This window comes from Paramormyrops kingsleyae, chromosome 5 (assembly GCF_048594095.1).
Source record: "Paramormyrops kingsleyae isolate MSU_618 chromosome 5, PKINGS_0.4, whole genome shotgun sequence".
In the NCBI taxonomy this organism is placed as follows: Eukaryota; Metazoa; Chordata; class Actinopteri; order Osteoglossiformes; family Mormyridae; genus Paramormyrops; species Paramormyrops kingsleyae.
The window spans coordinates 5,321,044-5,347,822 of record NC_132801.1 but is presented as its reverse complement, the minus strand read 5'-3'; the positions used below and the strand labels follow the sequence as shown (position 1 = coordinate 5,347,822).

At 51.0% G+C, this 26,779-nt stretch overlaps 2 protein-coding genes across 4 annotated transcripts in view; both read right to left on the bottom strand.

The window, feature by feature from the left end:
* LOC111860604 (ras-related protein Rab-26) overlaps positions 1-13,403 on the bottom strand; it is a 54,875-nt gene extending 41,472 nt beyond the window's left edge. Inside the window, exons 1-3 of one of the 2 annotated variants that reach the window (XM_023844438.2) lie at positions 13,302-13,403; positions 12,009-12,214; positions 9,857-9,967 (exon numbers count right to left, since the gene is read on the bottom strand). In XM_023844438.2, the coding sequence (XP_023700206.1) occupies positions 9,857-9,967; positions 12,009-12,188 (291 nt within the window). In that variant the 5' untranslated portion in view covers positions 12,189-12,214; positions 13,302-13,403. Of the gene's footprint in view, positions 1-9,856; positions 9,968-12,008; positions 12,215-12,373; positions 13,069-13,301 lie in introns of those variants that run through there. The other variant, XM_023844437.2, reaches the window with a different exon arrangement.
* A 1,378-nt stretch (positions 13,404-14,781) lies between these two features.
* Positions 14,782-26,779, bottom strand: part of lmf1 (lipase maturation factor 1) — a 29,351-nt gene continuing 17,353 nt past the window's right edge. Inside the window, exons 5-11 of one of the 2 annotated variants that reach the window (XM_072711954.1) lie at positions 25,502-25,567; positions 18,670-18,837; positions 17,785-17,968; positions 17,175-17,328; positions 16,948-17,048; positions 16,473-16,588; positions 14,782-15,249 (exon numbers count right to left, since the gene is read on the bottom strand). In XM_072711954.1, the coding sequence (XP_072568055.1) occupies positions 14,971-15,249; positions 16,473-16,588; positions 16,948-17,048; positions 17,175-17,328; positions 17,785-17,968; positions 18,670-18,837; positions 25,502-25,567 (1,068 nt within the window). In that variant the 3' untranslated portion in view covers positions 14,782-14,970. Of the gene's footprint in view, positions 15,250-16,472; positions 16,589-16,864; positions 17,049-17,174; positions 17,329-17,784; positions 17,969-18,669; positions 18,838-25,501; positions 25,568-26,779 lie in introns of both variants that reach the window. The other variant, XM_023844451.2, reaches the window with a different exon arrangement.

The following is a 26,779-nucleotide window of genomic DNA, read 5'->3' as shown; positions in this document are numbered from 1 at the left end:
CAAGTGCATTACCTGTTGTCAGCTGGCCCAGGATAGCAATTAATCGCCATGGTGACACACAAGCTCATTTAAACCGGTCTCTGCCGTTACCCTACAACCCTCCAGCTCACAGACACCTCCCCCCCCCCCCAAAGCTCACAGACACCTCCCCCCCCCAAAGCTCACAGGCAGTAGCCTCGGGGTTATTCTTACGGCTTGGGTGAGGTGGGTGCATGTGGTGGATGGGAGAACTGCAAATTCCAAACAGGAGCGGGTGGTTGGTGGTAATTAACATCCGACGCGAATCACCCTTTCGATTTCATATTACTGTACCTGAAACTCAGCTGGGAGGTTAGCAAGTCGTGCCGCACGCTGCTGTTACAAGGCTGACCTCACGCTGATACTCGTTTACAGCATTTCATGGTACGTTACACAGCGTGTCTGCAGCCGCTGACCTGCAAGTCACCTCAGACAACAAACAGCTGTGACAAGAATGAAAAAACACGGAGGGAGGGAAAGACGCAGGAGCACGTACACACATTCACACAGGCAGGGAAATCAGACCAGACAGCCAAGTAGTCAAACTGAAGCACGATAGTCAAATGCCTGCCTAAATACCCAAACGTGAGAACAGGACCTACCCAGCATATAAAAAATCTTTCTGCCTTTCATGTTCTCTTTTCCAAAGCACCTCAAACAACTGTTTTAAAATTTGTTGTCTTTCCGCATTCATTTTTGTAATTTTCAAACCAGCAGGGCGACGTTTATCCGGCTGCCTTTGAATTCCGCCCCCCCCCATCAGTAGAAATGCAGCCATGAGTCTCAGATGCAGGCTTTGCTCCCGGATTCAGAGCAGAGTCAGAGCAGAGTCAGAGCACTCACGCAGGTGTGTGGCTGTGACTCAGCGGTGATGTCACAGGTGGGGCTTCCAGCACGTGCCTCAGTCCTTCAGGCCCGGGGGGCTGGGTACATGTGCATATGCCCTGGCTGAGCGACGAGGCATAAACGTCACAGATGGCTGCCTCTGTAGGGCTTGGTTAGACAGGGTGGGGGGGCGAATGCCCCCAGTGAGCAGAACGTAAAGGAATCCAGGCTCAGATCAATTTAACACCTGGGCACATCCCATTGCAGTCTCAGATTTAGAGTTCACTGTCCTCGTGGGGTGATTTTCCCACAAATGCCCCCCGTTTAGAAAAGAACGTACATATACATGTACAGACACACGCATTTGTTCTCCTTTCCTGTCACACTCAGAGGATTTTACAAACAGATCTTAGGTTTAATGCACTAACTCTTGCTAACGCTACATGGGCCATATAGATCGTCGTGGCAAAAGCGAAGGGCAGCCAAGGTCATTCAATCAGCCACCAGCTGCAGAGGACCACAGTCAGCACATCAATCCTACCCTCAAGAGAGGTGGCCACATGCGATGGCTTCAATATCATGTGTTTTCTACATCAGCACCACTCCGATTCACAAACAAGATGATTGCAGTTCTTCCTTTATAGCCCAGTAGGGCGGCGCCAGCGGGTGGCAGCCCAGCCAGTGTGACTCGATGATCCCTCATTAAAAGAAGGCCCCGAACAGTGCTCTGAGGAAGGCAGAGAACATCAATCCATTTTCTCACACCGTATTCTGCGAGCTCTTCCTTGCGTGCAGGCAGTGGGAGGGGGGCATTCTCCACCAGGCCCCTCCTGGTCCGTCGCAGGAAGCTCCTCCCAGTCACTCTTCTACCAAAGCCGGCTCCTTGACAGCTGAAAGCCTGAGATGTATGACCTGCCTCATTTCGGCGTCACGTTAGACAAAAGCGTCGGGTTAATGTAAACCCCCCCCCCCCAAGCGACACCTGCACCCATGTGTAACAGGAAGTCTCAGAGGCCCGTTGATGCACCGCTGCAGGTTTCCAAGGGCTTGTCTCATTGGTTAACGGTCACATGACCTGCCATAATGAGTACCAATATTCAAAATGAGTACAGCTGGGGAAATAAACTACAAATAATGCGTACTAGGGAGGGGACACTTTTTAAAAAGGCATTTGAATTTTTATAAGATTTATTATAATATTGATTACTAATGTATTACAGACTCAGCCCACCTCTCAGCCTAAACCACAAGCGGCAGGGTGAGGGCCCTGCAGGGTTACTCTACTATTGACTTATGCGAGGAAAATGAGACAATAACATAAATTTTTTTTTTATTAACTACCCAAAGGACAAAAAACCACCAGCAGCAACAGCAAAAAGGTCAAATTCCAGCCATCCATCCATTATCTGCCGCTTATCTGGGGTCGGGTAGCGGGGGCAGCAGTCTGAGCAGGGATACCCAGACCTCCCTCTCCCCAGACACCTCCTTCAGCTCCTTCAGGGGAATCCCAAGACGTTCCCAGGCCGGCCACATGTCCTGGGTCTGCCCTGGGGCCTCCTCCCTGTTGGACATGTCCGAAACACCTCCCCCTGGGAGGCGTCCAGGAGGCATCCCAGACAGATACCTGAACCACCTCAACTGGCTCCTTTTGATGCGGAGGAGCAGCGGCTCTACTTTGAGCTCCTCACCCCGTCTCTAAGGCTGAGCCCAGCCTCCCTGCGGAGGAAACTCATTTTGACCGCTTATATCCACGATCTTATTCTTTCGGTCACTACCCAGAGCTCATGACCATAGGACCGTAGGTCAACTGGTAAATTGAAAGCTTCGCCTTCCAGCTCAGCTCCCTCTTTATCACAAGAGAACGGTATGACGTCCACATCACTGCCGACGCTGCACCGAGACGTCTGTTAATCTCCCGTCCCCGTCTTCTCTCACTCCAGTCGTTTAAATTGCAGCATGAAATTAAAGTATCGATTAACACAGGACAGCTGATATATACTTACATGCATAAATAATCTTAAGACAAACAAAAGACATGCCATCAAATGCAATTTTAAGGCAATGACAAAGACTGCTGGACAAAGACTGCTGGCCAAAGACTGCTGGCCAAATCCAAAACAGTTTCCAGTTGAGCTTTTCAGGTTTCTTGGAGTTACTGTATTGCCACATTCTTCTTCTGATTCACACATCACTTCACTAGTTTTCTTGCTGGTTAGTTTCATACATTTTTAATAGCTCAATTTATGGCTGTCGGCCCCTAGTGCCAGATCTACATTAAGTGACGAGGGCCATTAGGCAAAACAAAATTGAGGAAATGTGTGAGATGTGTAGTTACCTATATAAATCCTTAAAAATTCAATAGTTGATTTTTGCCATTGATTTAAAAATATTTCTAAGATTCAAATTTTATGCAAATAAAGTTCGACCTCCCAACCCTAATGAGCACCAATCTTCAAAATGAGCCAACCTAGGAAGATACTCTTTAGCTGGGGTTTATATTATCAGTATTCATGAGTACCACTTGGTAAATAAACCCCAGCTAATGAATACAGATGTTCAGAATGAGTACAGCTGACGAAATAAACCACATCTAATGAGTAATGATGTTCATAATGAGTACAACATAAAGATAAGACAAAGCTGGAACCTACTGTGATTACTACTCAGGGTATCGCTGGGTAGATGGTTAGGGTTAGGTCTCCTTCAGGGGGGCGGCAAACCCATAACCTCCTCCACTCCCTCCACCCCCCGAGCTTCTCGGAGTTCCCCCAATTGAACATGACAGAAGACAGCGTGGTGGGGGTGCAGGGGAGAGCCCAGGTTCCGGCTCCCATCTGACATCCCTAGGTACCTCCTGAGCTGGCCAGGAGGGGGCGCCACCGGCCCATACTAATGACATTGTATAGCATGTGTGTATTGTTCTGGGAACCCATTCAGGAAGTTCTCCTGACAGTTCCATCAGGACGCTGGACTCAGTCCAGAGTAAATTCAATTATTTCCAACCTCTTACAGGATATTCTTCAACAGTCCTGGATTAAGATGTTTGTCTGAAAGGGGAAGGGGGTAGGGGTGTCACATTTGCCCCCAGGGGTGTCAGGAAATCATAGTCCCTTGAAGAGAGTGTCCAGGAATGAAGACGGCTCAGCAGTGTCCCTACACGTTAATCCAACGGGGAGGAGGACAGACGCACCCCAAAGAACATTTGCTATATAGGGTATTTGTCATTCTCCCCACATCATCTGCTTTTTCATGTTTACCCATTTTTCAGCAACGAGAGAAACAACCAGTGACATTTAGCTGAACTTTCCCTCCAGGGGGCGCTCTGAGGACATGTGCGGGTACAGTCAGGCCGCCCCAGCTCCATATCACCATTTCCTTTTAATTACTCTATGTCCCTACCCAATGCTCACGTCCGCCCCCTAGGGGCCACTTCTTTGGGGCAAATTACCACAAGGGGCATCAAGGCACCATCAGTAGGTCCCCCGCCGGTTACGTGCCGGAGGTAGAACAGGGCAATGAGGCCTCATGACTCAGATGCAAGGAGGGAGGAGATGCAGCTGACAGGAGAACGTGCGCTGGACCACTGGAGGAACACAGCCCAGCCGACGGGAAGCAGAGGCGTAGCCTGTGCTTCTGGCCATTCGATACCTGGACCTCGATTAAACCACGGGGGGGGGGGGGTTGTTGGACAAAAATGACTAATGGGGAGCAAAAACCGGTGACGATGGAGGCTGGAAGTGGGGGTTTAGAGAGTGAGTCGGAAGGAGGGAGGGTAGGGGGAGTGATGACAGGCAAACCACGCAAGCTGGACTTCCAGAAATTTCTAGAACAAGCACTGAGTCAATGAGAACAACAGGAGGGAGTCACTACAGCTGGAAGGACGGTCAGTGCAAATGCGAAATGAGGGACAAGCTGACACAGAAGTCAGGAAGCATCAAGATGGAGAGATGGGGGAGGAACAGATCAATGCCTGGGGGGGGGGACTCATTTCCCTGCCATGACATAATCAAAAGGTGGATAACAGGTCACACAGACCCCGGAGAAAAGGTCAGGGTGCAGCGGACGCAGGCCGACATGGACCATGACGAAAATCCTGCCCATATTTCTCCTCCTCTTCCACCCTCTGGAATCACGTCACCTTTGCACGCTTCCATCCCTAGTCGAAGACGGAACTCAGTAATCTGAGAGGCGCTGTACCTCACGGCTCAGACAAGGGGCAGACTCGAATGCAGAAGGACCAACCAAATGATCATCATAGCTCTTGAAGCAAACAGGACCATCAGCAGGTGGCCATCGAAAGATTACCGCGTTGGCTCTGTGACGACCTGAGCCGTACATAAAGAGCATGAACTGTACTCTCATTATACACCAGCGAGGGTCACGGTCCACAACAAAGGAGGGCCACTTTGTATCCATGGCGATGGGCGTCAGCGACTGCAAATCACACTGCTGAGATTCACTTTACCACTTCTTAGAGTCGATCGACACAGAGGGTTGCCACAGCAACGAGGCTCACCGTCCGTCTCCCGCGGATTACGGGGTTCTCGTTGGAAAGGCGGTCACTTCATGTGGCTGGTGATCGTCTGTTACTTAGGCCAGACTGATGGCGGGGAGCCGATTTGGCAGCGAGGGAAGAAAGCGAGTAATTGTTCATTATGTAAGGAAATTATCACATTTTACAAAAACTAATGAGTGAGGTCTACAAGAGACAGAGCACTTATATAACTGAAAGAACTGAACCCTGAACCGCTGCAACTTTCAATGTGCAGCATGGAAACCACTCACACAGGAACACAGAGGGGTACAGAGAGGAGGACAGACACAGGGAGACAGGAATACTGACTGGGTACAGACAGGAGTACAGACAGACACAGGGACAGACAGGGACACAGACCTGGGTACAGACAGGAGGACAGACAGGGACACAGACCTGGGTATAGACACGGGGACAGGCGGTATTTTTCTGTGACAAATCCGTCTTTACTAAAGACACCTTCTTATTCACAGCACTTTCAAATCCTAGCTCTGGAAAATTGCTACACTCTGTCGCTGGCTTATTCTCACAAATCCCAAAATCAGAATCAAACCAACTAGTAAAAGTGTCACAACCCACATTGGTACCATGGGAACCTTTCGGCTTGGTTTCCACTGCACCAAGAACTCGCATCAGTTCTAGTTCTGGGGTTCCACCCGGTCCTGATCCGGGACCAGAGAGGGGAGGTCACAGCCTCACCTGGTACTTCACATGCAGAAGGGTGGGACTTGAGGGGGCTTTGAAATTGGGCTTTCAAGTTCGAGTTCAGTGGCCTTTTTAGATATCGCCCCATAAACTGGCAAAATCTAAGCAAAATGGTCACCGCAAGATGGGAGTGTGTGGATTTCTGCGGGTGTGTGCGTGGGGGCAGGGTCTGCTGTAGTTGTGTCGATGCGTTTTCCACAAACATTCCCACAGGTGTTAAACCCTGAAAAGTTCTGTGGGCTTATTCAGACAGACAATCACCACCATTTATAATCCACTCTTTCGCAAAGAGAAATGTCACCAGGGTTTTGTTGGAACGTGGTTTGAAACCGCAAAGTGCCCACAAAAACAGAAAAACAAAAAGGCATTTATCTGTGTGTGTGTGCGAGTGTTTGTGTGACTGAGTGTCTGTCTGTGTCTGTGTGCGCGAGCTCAGTGCTCTCTGATCGCAGGATGCTGGTTTTGGAGGGGATCCCTCCAAAAGGTCAGGAGAGGTCAGGAGAACCTCGACTGAGGTTCTCCTGACCTCAAATCACTCAGCTCTGCTCCCGCAAACTGCCTGTGTGTCTGAGCAGAGGCTGCATCTCACCTCCCGCAATGGAGGACAAGTCATGGCCGCTACAGACGCCCCCTCCTTACTGCCCCAGGTCACCCCCACTCCCACCCCCACCATCCAGCCAGGATGGACAAAATAGGAAAACAAACATTCCGTGTGGCACCTATCAGGATGGCTCGATTCCCCAGGCAGTGCCGTTTACCCGCCACTCAATCCCGTCGTCCCTCTGTTGGTCATAAACTGTCACTACACTTGGGGCGCAGAGGGCCCTGAAGAATTGTTTTTTTATTGGGGCCACAGAAACAAACCGACCCTGCCCCCCCCCCCACCTGCCGAGTGTGATGGCATGGAGAGGCCCCGCCCCCTCGGCTAAGCATTGCAGGGCCCGGCCTGCTCCACTCAGATAACGGCGCTCCATAAGAGCAGGTGCTTCACTCCTCTGCTCGTCTGAGGAAAGGAGCCGTTTAAAATGCAGAATGGCCCACTTCTTTCTTCTGCTTTTTTTTTTTTTATTTTTTTATAACAGGTCTATTTTGGGCCGTGGATCCAGAACTGCATCTGAAACCCGGCGCTCAAGCGGATCTCCGCCTTCCGACGCATGAATATCCCATAAATACACGCTGCTGTCGAATGCCGACCAGACGTGTCAGAATGCAATCGTACGACGTGGAGCACTGCTGAGCTGCAGGAGAATCATTGTAACTTGCTGAATGTTCACTGTAGGATCACTGTAGGACACTGGGGAGCTGTGGAAGGGCTGTAATGCGTTGTACAGTCACTGGATGGTGCTGTGAGGGAACTGTAGGGTCATTGTTGGGCACTGGGGAGGACTATAATTCACTGTTCAGTCACTGGAGAGCACCAGGAGGGAACTGCGGAGTCACTGTAGGTTGGGGGGGTTGGTGTGGCAGGGCTATAATGCTCCACACACTCACTGGAGGGTGCTATGAAGGGACTGCAGAGTTACCGTAGGGCACAGCATGAACACCTCGCACTGATCCTATCAGGAAGCTGGCTTTTACAGCCCAACTACATGCAGATTTCCATCTCCGTGACTGAGCCTCCGTGCAGCATCCCGGCTCAGGAGTGGGTTCGAGGACGGCTTTCTGGATCCCCTCAGGGCTGAAGCGGAGCCTCTCACCGCGTAATAGATTCGGCATCGTTCTGGCAGTAAACATTTGCGGGGGCACTCACTTCCCAGCCCTCGCGCTCTGCTCTCCGTTACGCACGCGTGTGTGCGCACACACACACACACACACACACACACCTGGCGACAAAGATCACCCGATGATGTTTGCCGTCGCTCAGTCACCAGTGCCGGATTGCCGTTCACAGCCGCGGCTCACGGTGGGTTTCCCGCAGCCCGGGGGCTTGCCGATCCGTTTCACTGCACCCCTACCGGTGCTCAGAGCGGTGCTGACAGTTCCCAGCCCACGATGCGGTGGGGCATCCAGAGCCTCGTTAAACAGGAGAGATTCGTGCCTGTGGCGTTGTGATGCATGAAGCAGCAGAGGTCTAATTAAGGGGAGCGACCCGTCAGACAATCTCAGCATCATTAATGTTATTGCCTCCATCATACAAACAAATTTAACACCGTTACTCAGCTGGGTTCTCACCAGCTGTTTCTCCAGTTATTCTCTATTATATCAGTTTCGCTGCAAATATTAAGCAAGCAGCAGAATCCTTTTATACATGTTGATAAATTTCTTTAATATTCCAAGACGTTTCTAGGTACATTAACCACCACGCCACCTGGTGGACACTCGTATAGCAACACACAATCAGATACACAAACCTGCAACTTGCCGGGTGCACACCCCTGGTGTGACGTGAGTGACAAGAGGAAGAACGTCACTCTGAACGCACACGCCGTGTAACGGCCCGTCGGGTGGCGGGACGACCGCCGAGCACAAGGCCAGAAGCTTCTGTGTGGCACGGCGCCCCCTACAGCTACGGGATGAAGCGACACCTCACTCAGGCGGTGGCTTTGTTTATGGGAGGAACACGAGCGTGGAAATGAGCCCTGGGGGGGGGGGTCCTACAGCGGACGAGGCGCGTTCAGACACGCCCTGGAAGAGTGGAAGGAGACGGATTACAGCAGGTGCCACACACGTCCTTACACAGGGAAATACACAGCGACGTCACGCACACACAGAAAATGACACGTAGCAGCACTTAATTTACTTACTGTTATTTAACTGGCCTCAGTGCTCAGACCTCAGGACGCTGACATGCACTGACCACCAGGGGGAGTCTGTTTACACCCCACCAAACCTACCATTAGATCAGACTTACTTTTCGAGTTTTCCCCCCCATACAGCTTGCAGCCTTCCCTACAACGATGAGCCGTGTGACGGCTGGCCAGCCCAGTGACACAAAGTAATTTGATTTACTATAGTAAAAGTCAAGCTTTGGAAACAGATGAGAAATTATGATCACCCAGTAAAAAGAGACCTCTACTAGGTCTCCTTCAAAGCATTATGGGAATAAAAACCTCACCTATAGAATGTAAGAAACAGACCTCACAAGCAGAAACTACCCAGTTCACTAGCAATTCTTCAATTCGTTTCCTGGAAAAGTTAGAGTCTCACAGTAATACTGACTGTGCAGACGCCGAAGGACGTGAATCGATGCCCTTTCGCTGGTATTTGCAGACATGTGCCACCATTCTGAGAGGCAGAGGGCTTTTACTCATGCCATATGCTACAATATGCTCAGCAGAATCTGATTTTAACAGGATATTTTCCTTCAGTGCCTCATTGTACCGCATCACATTACACGGGGCCAACGTTAAAGCTGACAGCTGTGTACAGGGAGCCACCACCTGTCTGTCACTTACTGCCTTAACACCCCACGCGTTAACCAACCACCTTCTGTGGGCAGGCTGGCCCCGCCTTCATTCCAAGTGAAGCTTATGATTGGCTCAGGAAAAAACACCTCCGACGGAGAAAGACGAGGCGTGCGCTTATTAAGGGGTCGATACTGTCCAGCTGGGAAGAGCGGTGGGGGGCAAAGGAAGCTGCCGGAGCGAGCGAGCGAGCGAGCACACACCTGCATGCATTTGTGCATCCCATTCTGCTTGTGCGAGTATCCCTGCAATCTCAGACATGTGCCTGTGTTTGTGCATCCTTCTCTGCTTGGTCGAGTGTCCCGGTGATGTCAGACACACGCCCGTTCGAGTGGGCACTGCCTTCTGCGCTTCCGAGTGCGTCACGTACCCTGAAGTCGATGCCCACGGTGGAGATGAAGCTCCCGGCCAGGAAGGCGCCGTCTTTGAAGCGCACCAGCACGCACGTCTTGCCCACGCCAGAGTCCCCTACCAGCATCACCTGCAGACGGGAGCAAGGGAGAGAATCAACCCCAAGTGCAGCCACAAGGGGGCGCCGCAATGCAGCACACACCTCGGCATGACGAACAGCGGCATACAGAACAAGAAACTCGTCAAGATTCCGCAAATCTCCAGGGTTTCAAATGGTCCTCTGTGTGTTTGGGGGCGTCTCTCCAAATTTCCTACAAGTGTGCAAATGTCTCATGGCGTATGTTAACCGTGTTGGTGTCCATCTCACTCTGTGCATTTTTACGACACCAACCAATGAGAGTGCACGCCTGGCAGATCTGGGGAATCAAAAGCGGGACACGATTATAAGCCACCGACGGACCATCCAGAATGTCAGCAAGCCTACAATCAATAACCACCCCCCACCCTTAATCACATACACACACACACAAGACCCCTGCTGTCTCCCCCCCACAGACAAATTAAGAGGCATCGTACACCTGAGAGCCACAATGGGGTGACTATTAGGAGAGAAATCGCTAGAGGAACTCAATAATGAACCGGGCAGATGCCGATGTTGGGATCACCCTCATCACACTTAGCTAGGTGTACCGGAACGTTCCATTTTCCGTTGCCCAGCCGCAGGAGCCCAAACATCACGCCTGGAGAGGAAGCGGAAGGCGCTGCCAACAGCATGATAATATGAGGCTGACTGGCACCTCGGTCTCGCCACTGTATCATTACAGCACTACAGGCACAATGAGATGTGTCATATAAATCAATTACATAATGTGATATGAAAATAAATGGGCTATTCTCCCTTTATCTGCTCTTGGGAAAATAGTACTATGGTCTGCCTGATCTACTCACCTTTTCTGAAAATGAAGTTTTAATTCAGCCAGTTAAATCTCTCTCTCCCGGGAGAAATTTACCTCAAGGTCAGGAAAAACCTACCGATATTTAATTTAGTCACTTTGTGTATAAATGAAGCGTAACAATACTCAATAAGTAGGTGGAAGGGAAGCAGGGAAGATATAGATAATTCTGCATTAATAAAGTCATCATAATGGACGGCAATTAGGCCTCGGCAGAAGGCGGCGGAGGGAGGGAGCCACGCGCCCGAATACCGGGATCCCGGTCCAGCAAAGCCCCGGAAAGTGGGGGGGTGGGATTGGGTATCTACACTGGGAATGTACACCTGCACGGTGGGCGTCGCAGAAGGCACAGGCTACACCCGAGTCCGGCACCAGCAACCCCAATCTCGCCTGGGGGGTCACACCAACGGGCTAACAGTGAACAGCGCATAATTAACCCCTCGGAGGATTCGCTGGCTGTATATCGACGACTCACTTTTAAAGCGCTATATGGACATTCTGCTGACGACCTCCCCCCCACCCACCCCCAGACGCGCAGGTCTCCGTGGGGTTACGGTATTTCATCTCTGAATTTAAAAAAGCGCATATAAGAAGCGAGTTATAATAAAGACAGCCAGTCGAATAACATTATCCATAGTAAATGTATATTTACCACTGTGTGAGCAATAACGTAACGGCTATTTACCACAATCGTCCCACAAGTTAGTAACATTCAGTTACGCCACAGTGACAGTGCGCATCGGCTTTTAACGCATGGCGAGTCCCCCCACCAATCTTTATTTTATTTAATTAAAATACACGTCACGAGTGCACTAGTTGCTTTCATGAAAAAAATTGCGTCGAATAAAAGTTATAAAATGTGCAAATTACTCCAATCACTCTGTATATGACATTTTGTAGGAATGCCGTAATTAATTGATTTTAAAGCCAAGATCTCCGGACGCTTCATGAAGCAAACTTGGCACCCGAGGTATGATCAGGTGAGCCCGAAGTGTCCCCGCAAACGTGCTGCCCGGACCCCCCTCCCGGCCAAAGGATGTAGGGTGCGTACGGGGGAGGGAAGAGGCGCACCTTTCCCGTAAGGTTAATACGAGCATATTTCCCTAGATCGCGGTACAGCCTGCGCTTCGTGCTCCAAGCCTGCTGCCCGGATCCCTGACAGTAAGTTGCGCCTCCGGCACCCTTCGCGCCGGAGGTGACCGAGGAGCAGCATCTTACCTTAAACGCCAGGTCGTAAAACTCGCCGCTGCTGCTCAGTGACGGTCTGCTCGGCCGGACCGCGCCGTCAGGCTGCGCATCGCCGCTGCTCCCAGCGCCTCCGCTGCGCTTAGCGCTCTCCCTGCTTTTGGGCGACGCGCTCGGGTTGCTCTTCGCTTTGCCTGCCTTTTTCCTGGACATGTTTCCAGCAAACTATTTGCTTCACGCTAATAAAAAAAAGAAAAATGACAGGACGAGATAATGTGCTTTACTCGGTTAAAAACGCTCCCGGACGGTGCTCTCGCTTTGCAGATCAGCGCAAAGGGACTTTTTGTCCCCTTTGCATCTTCAGCATGACTCCGGTGCCTGTCTCTGTGTCACTTCACCTGCCACCTTTGCCGATGCACGGCGCTCACTCCGGGCGCAGCTGCCTCGCTCCAGCACGCATGGCGCACGGACGGATGGGGATGGGATGGGATGGGGATGGGGCTTATTAACGCTCACAGCTCCACTGTGACGGCTCCTAATCGTAGCGTCTAGCCGGTGCCACTGATTTCTGTCACGTCGGGCGCCGGGAAGCGAAAGAGCACCTTTGGGAGCAGCGGGAAGCTACTTGTTGGAAAGCGGGCGCTTTAAAGGTGTAGCGCCATCGTTTCAGAACACCCTGCCCTGAAGAGAGATAAACATTTATACCTGCGTCCTCCTGTGATGCGCACAATCAATATATGAACATTAGTTAAATGTAAAACAATCCGTGCTGTTGCAACTGAGATGTAGGCTAATTATAACGAGCGGCGCTCAAAGAGGGACCCGCAGCCAGTGGACGAAAGGATACTATTAAAAAAAGATTTATACATTTTAAGGACTGACCTATTATTTCTTATATTGAAAGAGACTTAACATAACATGGACAACTCGATTAGTTCTGGCGACAGAAAACTGTGATGTTGCACACAATACAGCTCAAAACACTTCTATTCTATTCAGAGGTTGTCTTTTTATATAAACAAACACGCCAAAACGGACAAAGTACTACCCAGCCTGTTACAGTAGGGTTTCACGCCAATTACCATCCCTATAATACTATGCATGTGTGGTACATTAATTGCAAGTGCATTTGTGAGGTTAGGTTCGCGCATGCGCACGCGCGTCCCAGCGCTCCGCGTAATCTGCGGCCGGCGGTGCCCCGCTGCACCGTAACTTGAGTATCTCCTGCAAACACCACCTATCTGCGACTAAAACCCATGTCCCTTTTTATTTCGGGGCGGCATTTTTGCGCAAAAACATTTGGTCCGTTTCAAAATAGAGACTTACCGGAATCAGTGGCACGTTATCGCATTAGAAAAACCAAGGGCTTGAGACGCAAGTCAGACTAAAATGCAGCAGCAGGTTTTGTAAGTATTCAATGACGAGCGCACTCCCCCCTAGCGCCTGTTTAAACCATTTACAGGTAAATGTTTAACCTGAGCCAAACTCAACGCCAAACTGCACAACTTGCACATTTTACTGAGTGATAACCTGAAAAAATATGACCAATACAGTTTATCATCTAGAAGTATGTAACATAAGACTGAATAGGGATTTTCTGCAGATTTTGGTTTTGATCCCTCTGCAAAAATGCACAAAAGGCTGCTGAACTGAACGTTAAGTATCAAGAGATGCTATCTGCCTTTAGAACAGGGGTGGCCAATCTTATCCACAAAGGGCCGGTGTGTATGCAGGTTTTTGGGAAAACCTGCAGATCAGCTGTTCAAACCCAGGTGTGAGGACTTCTCAGCCAATCAGTCCTCTAATTAGTAATCTAATTAGGGAGTTGCAGCGAAAACCCACACACACACACAGCGGCCCTTTGATTGGCCACCCCTGGTTTAGAAGTACTGGGGACCTCAGGAATTAGTAACATAGACAGAGAGCTGCATTGTGGGTAATGAATGGGGCAGCATCCTTATGCCCCCGACCTCTCCCTCCTTAGAACCAATCCAAACATGCTGCACTTTTATAGTGAGGCTCTAATAGATTTATTATTCTAATAGATCTCTTGTTCGGGTCATCAACCCATGATGTAACTATCAATCACCTTGATCACGCTGGACAGACAGAGCATTTCAAACCTAAAGACTCCAACAAGACTTACGGTTCACTGGACTGTGAAACAGAGGTCACACCACTTTGTTAGGACACTCCAAAACAACCAGCGAAAACCATAATTCCAACCAAAATATGCGCATCCTGTTCGCTACCAGATGAATCTCGCTCAATTCGAAGGGCGTCGGAACACAAAAGGGATCATCCCCCAAAGGAAGCACACCTGACGCTTCAGGGTGGAACCTCAGTTTTGATTTGCAGCTTTAGAGGAATTGATTCAATCAGTGTTTGAGTTTCTCCGTCGTCCTGCGTTCCATTCATTTCCCATCTTCCCCTATCAACACGGTGAAAACAGGGCCTTGTAACTCGTAAAATGAAGGCCGTGCATTCATGTGCTTTAATTACTACAGAAGCTGTAAAACACAGAGCCCTTTTTGGGCAAAAGCATGAGGGAGGGGGGGGAAAGAACAGAGAAAATGCACAAGTTACCTGCGAATGAAACTGAGCTACAGATGTGAAACAGTAGTAATTTGAGCACTTTCACACTTAACAGGAACAGCTACGTGTTTATTTGTGAAGATAATAAGCTGGGATGCTTCTGCCGAAGGCTTCATCTTGGGAAGTAACGTCACCCACCTCTCTGTTAAGGGCATAAACCTCAGAACAGTCACAGCCCGGCTGCTGGGGCACAGAACTGGGCACACAGAGCTCGGCCATCAATGTGCTTTTATTATATTTTGGATATTTTTTCACAAACATTATCCAGAAGAAACAGAAAGGAGGACTGGTGTGGTTGCAGGATGAGGGCCAGGGCAACTGAAGACCACAGTGTTTCTGTCCAGCGTCTCGCAGAACTTATAAGATGGTCCACTTTAACTGACGGAGGTCCAGCTGACCTCTATAGTATGTGGATGGGCTCGGCCCACCCAGTCTTCATACTGTGAGTCATTCCACTTGTGGTACAGCTTGGAGGACACTTCATGTCCATGCCGTTCTGGAAGTTTAATTGATGTCTGGGTGGGGCCAGCCGCGGGATGAGAAATACTTCCTGAGGCCTGCCAGGTCCACCGGGGGGAAGTACGGCCCCAGTCGCTTCCGGATCCACCACTTGCCCTGGGCCGCACTGGGAGTGCCGGGCGTGCTGAACTTGTAGCGGAAGTGCTCTCCGCGAACCCACCTGGACATTGGGGACAGGGGGAGCAGGGAATGACGGGCAACACGGGCAGCGTCTGCGGGGCAGGAAAAATCCCGCACTGTTAACCCACTAGGTTGCGAAGGATTGCCTCATTGTGGGATCACATACTTGTGATATGAAAAGCCGCCACAAGAGGGCACTACAGTCCAACAAAACGCCAGGCTCTGTTAGCGAGGCTAAATAAGCTGACATTTAGGGGCGACACACAGTCACAACTAAAACCTCAAACTGCCTGAAAGTCCAGCCCTTGATTCTCTATACTAAGGTTACCTGTCAAAAACAATAAAGAAAAATCTTAAGTCAAAAATCAAGTGTGTCATCGTCATGTCATCATGTCCTGCAAAGGTGGGGGTCGGGGCGGGATGTGGGGTGACAGCTGTGCCGCCCCCCGCCGCGGGGATGGGATTAGGGCCTCGGGGGGCCTTGCCTTCGCCAGCCATTCACCCTGAGGCCCTCACATCCACGCAGCAGCTGGCATCGGTTACGCTGAGCGCGCAGTTGTCTCCTGCGGCAACAGCTGGACATTTTGGAGGGAAAGTGAAGGAAGCCCACAGGATTTGGAAAACGAGTCACTTGTGAGTGTGTGTGAGTGTGTGTGTGTGTCTGTATGTAAACACCTCCATTCATATCCAACAGGCCAAACAACAAAGTTACACCACTGAAAAGTTGTGACTTTAGATAAACTCTTACGTGCTTTACACGCCGTTGTTAGCCAAACGGAGCAGGAAAACCAGCTGAAAACCTGAAAATACCTTTAATATGTTAGATGAAGCCACGTGTGCCTTCAAATCCGCATTTGAATCTGAATAATGACTGACGGAGCTGAGGACAGGAGCAACTGAAGCATGTCATGTGTGGACCCAGTTTTGCTAACAGGGCCCAGTTTAAAAAACGGTTTTACATACAGTTTAGGTAACCAGTAACTATCCGCACAGCACTGCCGTGTCATCATAACGTGAGAGCCCCGCTTCTTAAATAAAAGTGCCACACTTCATTTCCTGTTTGCCCCACCCCACGCAAAGTACCTCTGGCTGCCACATGAGGGCGCACGACACCCAAACTCCATCGTGACATATAAATAATTACGCGGATTAATTATTAACAAAGTGCCTTTCCATTCAGAGCTACTGCAGGAACGTGTATCTAACTGGCCGCCCTTCCGGGAGAGCGGCACTCGACGGGCAGCCAGGTCCCGGCAGACTCACCTGGGGTTGGTCCTGCCCTGGAAGGGGTTGTGTTCCAGCAGGGAGAGGACGCTGGAGTCGTTGGCCAGGAGCCGGCCGGCTATATGGATCACCCACTCGCTCTGCTCGTAGGTCTGCACAGGAAGCGCCGTGGTTAACAAGCTAGAACTTTCATCCAAAGAGAGTCACTCTTAAAATACAGTGTTTATACACCTGACTGTTCTACTGGGGACGATAAATACTAGGTCTTAAGCAGGTCCTATTGCATCGGCAGGAAACGCTGTAAACTAACCAGCATGAGCTGGCCTGCACTAGCATGTAACACGCTAAGCTTCCTGGCACACGGCGTCACGGTACCGACAGGGAAGGCTGGCGCTGTACCAGCTACTTAGAGGCCGGTCGGGGCGGCTGACCTGGAAGGCGGCGAACCACATGAGCCAGTCGAGGCGGTAGTGGTAGGGCGAGATCAGGCAGGGCCTCCTCTTCACATCTCCCGGCTTGCACTTGAACTCGTACTCTTCCCACAATGCCGCTGGGTCCTGTGGATCAGCGCTGGTCGTGCCCTGGAACACCACCTCCGTCCGCTCCTTGGTGATGCTGGGGATTGTAGGAATTCGACTGGCATTAAGGACCGGATCTCTTTCAGGATGGAATTTACCTCGCAACCATACAAACAGACTGGGTACACTGGCAGGGGGCGGGGCCGCGGGGGGTGTGGCCTACCTGCCGAAGGCCCCATAGGTGTTGACGATGCGGAGAGGGTCAAAGGACGTATTCATCACCTGCCGGGAGCTGAGCAGGTTGAGCACCACGGGGATGCTCAGGTAGCCAATCAGAACAGCCAGGGAGATGTTCAAGACACGACGGACCAGCATGCCTGGTGGGAAGGGGAGGTGTTGCCCCAATCCTGCTTAGCCTCACTCAGACTGGATGGACACTACAGTTCCCCCGCCCCACTCGCTGTCTGTCTGTCTGTGTGTGTGTGTGTGTCTGTGTGTGTGTGTGTGTCTGTCTGTGTGTGTGTGTGTCTGTCTGTGTGTCTGTCTGTCTGTGTGTGTGTGTGTCTGTCTGTCTGTGTGTGTGTGTGTCTGTCTGTCTGTCTGTGCGTCTGTCTGTCTGTGCGTCTGTCTGTCTGTGCGTCTGTCTGTCTGTGCGTCTGTCTGTCTGTGTGTGTGTGTCTGTCTGTGCGTCTGTCTGTGTCTGTCTGTCTGTCTGTGTCTGTGTGCGTGTCTGTGTGCGTGTGTGTGTGTCTGTCTGTGTGTGTGTCTGTCTGTGTGTGTGTGTGTCTGTCTGTGTGTGTGTGTGTGTGTACGTCTCTGTCCGCAGCCCACACCTTTTGTGGGCAGTGTCGCCCTCCCTGCAGCCTCCTGCCTCTGGATGTTGCACACGGCCCGCTTGGCGCCGCCTGGGGTGGAGCTGAACAGGAAGGCCAGGGCGGCGTCGTCAAAGCACGCCAGACTGGGCACCATGGTCAGCCAGTTCAGGAAGCTCAGGTTGCCGCTGACGATGAGCGTCGCCTGCGAGACCCAGAAGCCGACAGGAAGTGAGGCTCTTCAGTTCCCTTCACCTCATTTTATGCCACAAAACAGCCCCCTAGACCAGTGTGGCCAGTGCCAACGAGGGCTGGGAGGGAATCTCACTTTGGACTTTAGTGCAAATTGACAAATCTCAGTCAGACCCCAGCAAATATGCCAAAGTCAGAGCGAGTATTGCCCATCTCCGCCACTGGGTGGCAGTGTGGGACAGAGCCAGCACTGCATTGTCTGACACTGAATGGACTCGCCTAGGCGGTGCTGATCCGTCTGCAGTGACTACGAGACACCTGAGAGAGAGAAGCTGAACTCAGCTGAACTGAACAGAGGGTGTGGAAACGGGGCAGAACGTGAAGCGTTTAAGCATTTACCAGCTCCTCAGCACCTAAGGCTGCTCTCTTAAACGGAGACCGACTGGAGCGTTTGTCTCACCAAACTGCAGTGCAGAGCCCTTATCACTGGGTTCGAGGTGTGGTCATGTGATCACTCTTCATCAGCAAGCAGAGTACACAGCGGAAACAGGGTCAAGAACCACTTAATTCAAAACTTAAACCCCCCCGCCCACCCCACCAAGAGAGCGACGTCATCAGTAACAACTGCTCTAAATTCCCACCAACAGCCACTCTCACTGAGAGGGGGGGTCACAGCCCTGGAATCTGCCCCAGGCCAGACCACGGCGCCCCCACCTGGAAGAACAGCTGCAGGCCACCATTCACCATGCACAGGCGGCGGCCCAGGAAGGTGAAGAAGGGCGCGATGAGCTCGATGAAGTGGTTGACCAGCGTCTCGAAGCGGTGGAACCACCAGGGGGAGCGGTGCATGTAGTAGGACATGGGGTTCGGCACAGGCTGGGTCTGCGGGGGGAGGGGGGGGGGACAGCAGGGGCGTCATTCAGGTTGTACTACACCTTGGTAGTACTGGGCTGGACACCCTTCAGAAATGGCACCCTTCAGATTCAACACGCTTTGAAGCACCACAGGGCTCGTTAACACCCCCCAATGTGCCGCACCGCCCCCCACCCGCATCTAGGAGAGGCAGCTTGCCAGCCCACCCGCCATGGCACCCGCAGCACAGCAGCCGATCAGTCCATCAATTAACCAATGGTGTCTGACCACGTGGTCATTGGCTCACGGCCTGGGAAACTGAATGTTTACATTTCGCTTTGGACTGATGGTGTAGGTAATTAATCAAGTGAATCGAGGTCACCCAAAGGATGAGAGCTTCTTGTAATGAACCACTGGACCAGAGCATAAGGATGGGTTTGATCCCCACAATAAACAGAGAAGTGGAGCATGGACTGTGACGCACACACACACACACACACACACACACACACACACACACACACACACACACACACACAGCCTCTCCCACATCCCCCCCTGGAGCCCTTGGCTGGGACAGAGTAGCATCTCTTGCCAGCATTCACGATGTTTTCTTACGTCCCACAAGAGCAGAGACAGGCCTGGAATTAATAAAGCTGCTTGGAGATTGGCTCCGGGGACCTGCCGACCGCATCCGTCCACTGAGCAGAGCGGAGGCAGGAAGGCCCGCCCCCGAGAAGAGCGGGGCGGGGTCACCACACAGGGGAGGGTCAGGCCGTCCCAGTGAGGTCAACAGAGGCCTGCTGCTATGTGTCAGGGATGCTCACCTTAATTACTGCCTCATCTACTGATGGTGGTGAGCTGGGGAGAGCAAGTGGAGGAGCATGAAGCTTTTAATCTGATCTCAGAACAGAATGCATTGGGGGGGGCAGTGCCCACTTATGTCATATCTGGCAAGGGAGGTATACAGAGGAGTATTTAGCCTGACCTAACCCCCTTAGGAAAAAAGAAACATCGGTACACGTATTCGAATAAAAGCTCAGGTGAGACTCCGTGATACGGTGGCGGCGTGAACAGGCCCCAAGAGGCCGAAGCGCACGTCTCCTTCCCACAGTCTGCATGGGCGTCATTGAGGTGTGTAATCCCCTCACCTGCTCCCCAGCTGCATTCTGCGTGTAGAACAGGCTACGGTGGATTAGTGCCCTCACCCCCCCCCCCACATCCCACCCCACCCAACAGGTGGAGGAGTCAGGAGAGGAAAGCAGGAGGGCGTCAAGGCCCAGGGACTAGGCCTGATAAGGAGCGGGCTGTCACCCGTAACCCGATCAGAGTGACAAGTCTGTCCCTGCGCGTGTTCATCGAACTGTTACACATCTCTCCTTCCTTACACATCTCTCCCTTCCTTGCACATCTCTCCCTTCCTTACGGTTCCACGCCTACTAACACTGATGGAAATTTAGGCATTTCTGAATTCTTGGACCAACCAGTAGTTAATCCAAAAATGAAGTATTGCATAGTCAGAGCATTACATGGTGGAGAACGAGGGCTCTGTGTGCCCCCCACCCCCCCAGAAAAAAACAGCTAGAGCCTCTCAATCATGCTGAACCCGCCCCCCTACTTCATTCCAGCAGCTGAATGGGGGCAGTGTTGCGAGGTGTTGTGGGATCGCGTGCAGATGGCAGCGGAGGGGGGGGGGTCAGGGCCGCGTCAGAGAGCGACATGGATAAGAGACGGTGGTCCATCTGGGCCCCTCCCCCTCCACACCCAGGGCCACCATTGGCAAAACCAGTTTGATCCTGTAATAAGCAGGATCTGTGGTCATCGCGCCCCCTAGCTGCGGCACCTGGAGGCACTACTAGAACGGGAGGGGGGGGGGGCAAATGTGCAGCTCCCCCCAAACGCACACACACACCCACTACTCAGCACACAGGCTGGGCAGCGGGGCCAAGCAGACCAAGGGAGATGGGGAGGGACACACACACACACACAGACACACACACACACAGACACACACACACAGACAGACACACACACACAGACACACACACACACAGAAACACACACACACACACAGACACACACACACACACAGACACACACACACACACACACACACACACAGACAGACACACACACACAGACACACACACACACAGAAACACACACACACACACACAGACACACACACACACACACACACACACAGACAGACACACACACACAGACACACACACACAGAAACACACACACACACACAGACACAGAAACACACACACACAGACACAGACAGACACACACACACACAGACACACACACACACACACAGACACACACACACAGACACACACACACACAGAAACACACACACACACAGACACACACACACACACAGACAGACACACACACACACAGAAACACACACACACACACACACAGACACACACACACACAGACACACACAGACAGACACAGACAGACACACACACACACAGACACACACAGACACACACAGACACACACAGACAGACACAGACAGACACACACACACACAGACACACACACACAGACAGACACACACACACAGACACACACACACACAGACACACACACACACAGAAACACACACACACACACAGACACACACACACAGACACAGACACACACACACAGACACACACACGCACATACACACTAAACCCTCTCACATAGCTTTCTGGCTGTTGGTTTTAAAGCTTTCAATTTCCACACGAAACATAATTACAAAGATTTATACCCCCAAACCTGTTATTTACCAGGACAAAAAGACCTGGATTCATTGGACTAAAATCTCGCTGCCTCTTTTAAGGTGGGTGATCTCACACTGTCACCACCTCCTCCCACCACCAGCACTGGCCAAAGCCCCAGCCAAGCTCCATCCCAAGCCCGGTTACAGCCCCGGCTGTCTCAGATACGGCCACATTCTGACAGGCAGGCAGAAATGCTGCTGCTGCAGAGGAATTAAGGGGACCAGATGAGAGAAGCGGGGAGACAGGCAGTGCTGACAGGAGCGACCCCCCACCCCTCCCCCCTCCCAGGCCTCTCCTCGTGTTCCAGCACCTTCCCTCACGGCCCGACTTCCTGCAGCTGCCTCAGCCCACGTCAGCCACCCCCCCCCTTCCCGGGTGCAAGGAGTGTGTTCATGCGAGAAGTGTGCTATGTAACCTCACCACCCGCGACATCGCTACCCCTCGCGGCATGACATCACCACAGGAAGTGGACGACCTCACGACGTGACATCACCGCCTCGCCGAGAGCCGCTCAGACTGACAGGGGTGACCAAACCGGGCCTCATTATCTCCTGGTGTGATGCGGGTGCGAGAAGGGGCGGAGTCACTATGGCCCGGGGTCCAGCGATGGGGTTGGAAGGTGGTACGTGAGCAAAGGGGCCGGGCAGCTCGGGAAGGAGCCACAGGAGAATTGCAGGGAGGCGTAAGGAGGCTCCGAGACGCCCACCCCCCATCGTGGCCGGACCGGGATGACCGCAGCGTGGTCAGGTGACCTTCAGGCCCCTCCCCACGACCTCGATCAGCATCTGTGTGGGGGTGGGGCCTGTCCCTCACGCTGCCAATGAGAGGCTAAGGCCGGTGGCCGGGATGATGGGGACGGGGACCATCACGCAGCGGAGTGGAACGCAAACCCAGTGAAGGAGCTTCCTCATCATCAGCACGGCTAAGAAACACGCCTGGCGTGCGTTTTATGAGAGGAAGTGTGCAGAAAGATGACACAAGGCACTGAATCAGCCGGCAAGCCCCTGCACCCAGCATGCAAAAGCACAAGGTCCGATTGTGGGAAGAAAAAAAACAAGGAAACCAAATAACAGGAGGAAAAATCCCAGCATGGAAGCCCCCCCTCGCCTTAAAGTTAAAGGCCCAGAACGGCTGGGATTTAACGGCAACATGGAATTTTAAATCCTATTAAAATATGATAAACACAAAGTTTAAGTGTTTCCTGGGAATAGTGAGATCAACTGAAATTGGGTACAGGATTTTTAATATTACAAAAATATATATGAAAACAATCTCTTCAGCAGAGGAGCTGATTTGGGAGGGAAATTAGGGCTTTTATGAGTGATGGCAGCCATTTACCGGCCCCGTTTTTACGCTCAGCAGTTGGACGGATCGTCACGTGTAATGAATCCTCTTAAAAAGTTACGGTTTTATTACTTCTGTTAGCTGGGGTCCTTGTTCAAAACTGGGCTCGATCTCAGCTTCAGGCCCACAAACTTAAAAACCCATTAAAATGCAGGACCCTGGTCCAGATTCCCCTCGCCACCACGACTGGATGGGTGGAGGAACACCGTGACGGCCGGGAGCTTTATAAGCAGCTGCAGGTACCCGTCCCAGGGAAGCAGACTGGGCAGCTCAGCGAGGCCCTCTGGTGGAGGATCAGGGGTGAGGCCCCCACGCTCTGTACTCCAACTCCCATGCAGCTGAGCAATTAGAAGCCAAGCCAGCCAATCCAGTCAGGATATGGCCAAAAAAGACTTCAGTCAAACTTTTACATATTAATATGGTATGAAATTTAAAGCCATTTTTTTTGGTTTTATGAAACAGGAGCAGACTTTTCCACCCAAAATCCTGTCTAAGCAATGTAGTTTAGTCACTGACTTCCCATGATGCACCAGTTTGTTCTTGGACAGGTGTGTGTGTGCGTGATTCTGAAATTATTACATTGTGGGGACCAGATTTCCCCACAATGGCATAAAAAAAACTTTACCTTGTGGGGACACTTTTTTGGGTCCCCACAAAGATAACCTTAATTTTGTAAAAATCTATGACTGCAACCAGAAAACTAAATATGCCAAAAGTCTTGTATTTTATTTATGGTTAAGGTTAGAGCAGGGTAGTGAAGTGAAACAACAATGAAACGCGTCCTCTGCATTTAACCCACTTGTGACACAGCAAGGGGCAGTTAGTATTTAGCACCTGGGGGGCAATGAGTGGGGGTGGTACTTTGCTCATGGTCTCTTAGTGGTACTTTGGCTGTTGGGGATTTGAACCAACAACCTTTAAATTACTTCGCTAACCATTAGGCCACCACTGCCCTCCAAGGCGTAGGGTTAGGGTCGCCATTGTTGGGATTAGGGATTCTCCCACTGAAATTAATGAAGAGTCCCCATAAAGGTATGAATACATGGACTGTATGTGTATGTATGTGTGTGTTCCGGTGCGTGTTACCCAGCCCGGCAGCACAGTTACCCTCTCCATGGTGCATTAGTAGATATACACAGTTTTCACAAGGAATACTGTTCTGTTCCTGTTCCTCTCCTTGGAAGATCACCTGCACAGCACTCTGGGAAAGGCACTATCTAGATGGACCTCAGCTTGCTCCTTTGTGAATCCATTTGTTTATCGAGCGATCGACTTCGGTCCACCGCTGCCTCGTTGGAAAATTCAGTTGCTGGTCAGTTTGTTTCGGTTGACTTTTAATGTTTGGCCCGTAAAGCCTGTCATATTTTGAATACCCCCCCCCCCCATCTCCTGATCTGCATCAATGAACCTTCAGGCTTCCAACCAGCTGATGTTCTGTGCAAAATGCTGTAACTGTGCACATATTTAAAAATACACTAACGTGGGCAAAAAGGTTACAAGAAGCCAATCACACACACATGCTCTCCCCTCCCCAAGCCACTCCACACTCCTCCATTAGTCACTGGTCAGTTTTGTGGTGAATCGACCGTGATAAACTCAATAACGGCCAATGAGCAGCACTATGCATTCTGCTAATTGGCTGAATCCCTGACGAATGGCTCCGGGCGACTCACGGGCCAGCAGATAGAAGCTTCCTTATTCAGCCCCATTGAGTTGGACCATAGAAATGCAGCCTATAGGTCACCAGCAATGTTATTCATTGAAGAACTGAGGTGGGGGGTGAATGAGTCTACTACAGCACGCCTTCCTTCCAGTGCGTTTCTCATTAGGATTATCAGAAATGCCCCCACCCCCGGGTCATTGAAGAAGCTGAAGACTGGAGCGATTCTGCTTATAAGAGCGTGTTCTCCTCGCATTCAGCGTGAGTGACACACTGCTGGAGGACACTCTGCCGGGGACTCCGAACGGAAGGGCCAATGCCCAGCGCTTAGAGCTCACGCGCCAGCAGGTGGCGAAGCAGTTAAGGAGGTCTATCAGCCTAGAAGACTACAGCTTCTAAACCAAAGAGGTGTGAACCACTATGTCAAGACGGCAAAAGCTGCTCCACAGACAAAAAACAACCTAAGACAAAACCAAAGACACTCACATAAGTTGTATAAGGGGGCAGGAGACACTGGGAGATCTCACCATTGAAGATGAGAGAGAGATACCACTCATTACAGACAGACCTACTTTCTCAATGAGTAATGGTCCACCAATGACGTACCACGAATCTCACTGAGACAGATCTCAGATCTAAACCAAGCAGACCAATCAATGAAAGGCTTTGCATATGATCAGGACGGACTGACCAACAAGAGACCTCTATCCACAATTAAAATACTGGACAAATCTTTCATATCTTTGCAGTGGATCAACCAAGGTCAGACTCTCACAGAATCTCACTTTAATCATGCACCACTTGTTCCTTTGATGTGTTCAGTGGTTCAGTCGGGCTTTGACCCAAACTAAGGCTCTCAGCTGTGAAGCAAACCCACCTCAAGGCCAGACCCAGGCCCTCTCACCTCATAGTGATAATCCATGCAGGTCAGGTCCATCCAGCACCGATCTCCCCTCACCTTGATGAGTCCCTGTGGAATAAAACAAACAACTACATGAAACTGGAAGAACCCACGAACCACATCACCAATCAAACACATTCTCCTCCCCAACTATGAGCTCGACTTTCAGCTCAGACCAAATCCTTATGAACCAGGAAAACCACCCAGCCATCTTCATAACCGCTAATCCAGCTCAGGATGACGGTCCCACAAGCACAGGGTCCAAGGCAGGACACACTCTGGATGGTCTGCACTGCCAGACAGTCCATATTCTTATTTATCTATTTGCCTGTTTGTTTGTTATTTGCTTGTTTGTTTATGCATGAATTTTTGCCTGTGTTGTTATTTGCTTGTTTGTCTGTTTATGCATGAATGTTTGTCTGTGTTGCTGTTTGTTATTTATTTGCTTGTTTGTCTGTTTATGCATGTATGTTTGTCTGTATTGTTATTTATTTGCTTGTTTGTCTGTTTATGCATGTATGTTTGTCTGTATTGTTATTTATTTGCTTTTTTGTTTTGGGGGAGGGGGGGCTCTTACTCTAGGAGTTCTTTTTATAATGCTGAAAATTGAATTCCTCTTCTAGGATCAATCTCTGCTCTCATTAATTGACCCTAAAGGATTCCAAATGGCACAATCAGCATTAGCATTGGACCCACACCATCCTGGTCACAGGCACGCAGCAGATATAATTAACTTGATTAGGTTAAGTACCCCAATGATGGGCTGGACCTGGATTTACCCCAGTACCATTCCGTCCCAGTACCATTCAGTTCCCCTCTTCCTCCTAATTGGCTGCCAAGTAAAACAACCTTAACTCTTACAGCAAGAGGCATCTCCAGAGACGCTACTGACAGCTGTATTACATTCCCAGCGGCTGGTAAAGACTTTAGCAAACATGCAGCCGGCACTGGCGTTCGCCGGGGGATGCAGAGGGTCAGAGTCTGAGCACAGAGGAGGGACGAGGTTTCCAAGCCTGACCCGAGCAGACAAATATCTCACATACGACAAATACCTGGTGGGGGGGGGGGGGTCACGTGTATCTATGGGAAAGGGCCTGTTAGCCCATCCAAACTTCAGCATTGTCTAGAACACAGAGGGGGATGTATCCTCTTAACTGGGTCTACGTGACATTCCACGGTCCCCTGCGCAGAAACCGGGACAGCAGAACCACACAACTGTTTGAGCATCTCAAGACAAAAACAGGGAGTGTTTCTTAATACCAGGAACGTGATGAACATGAA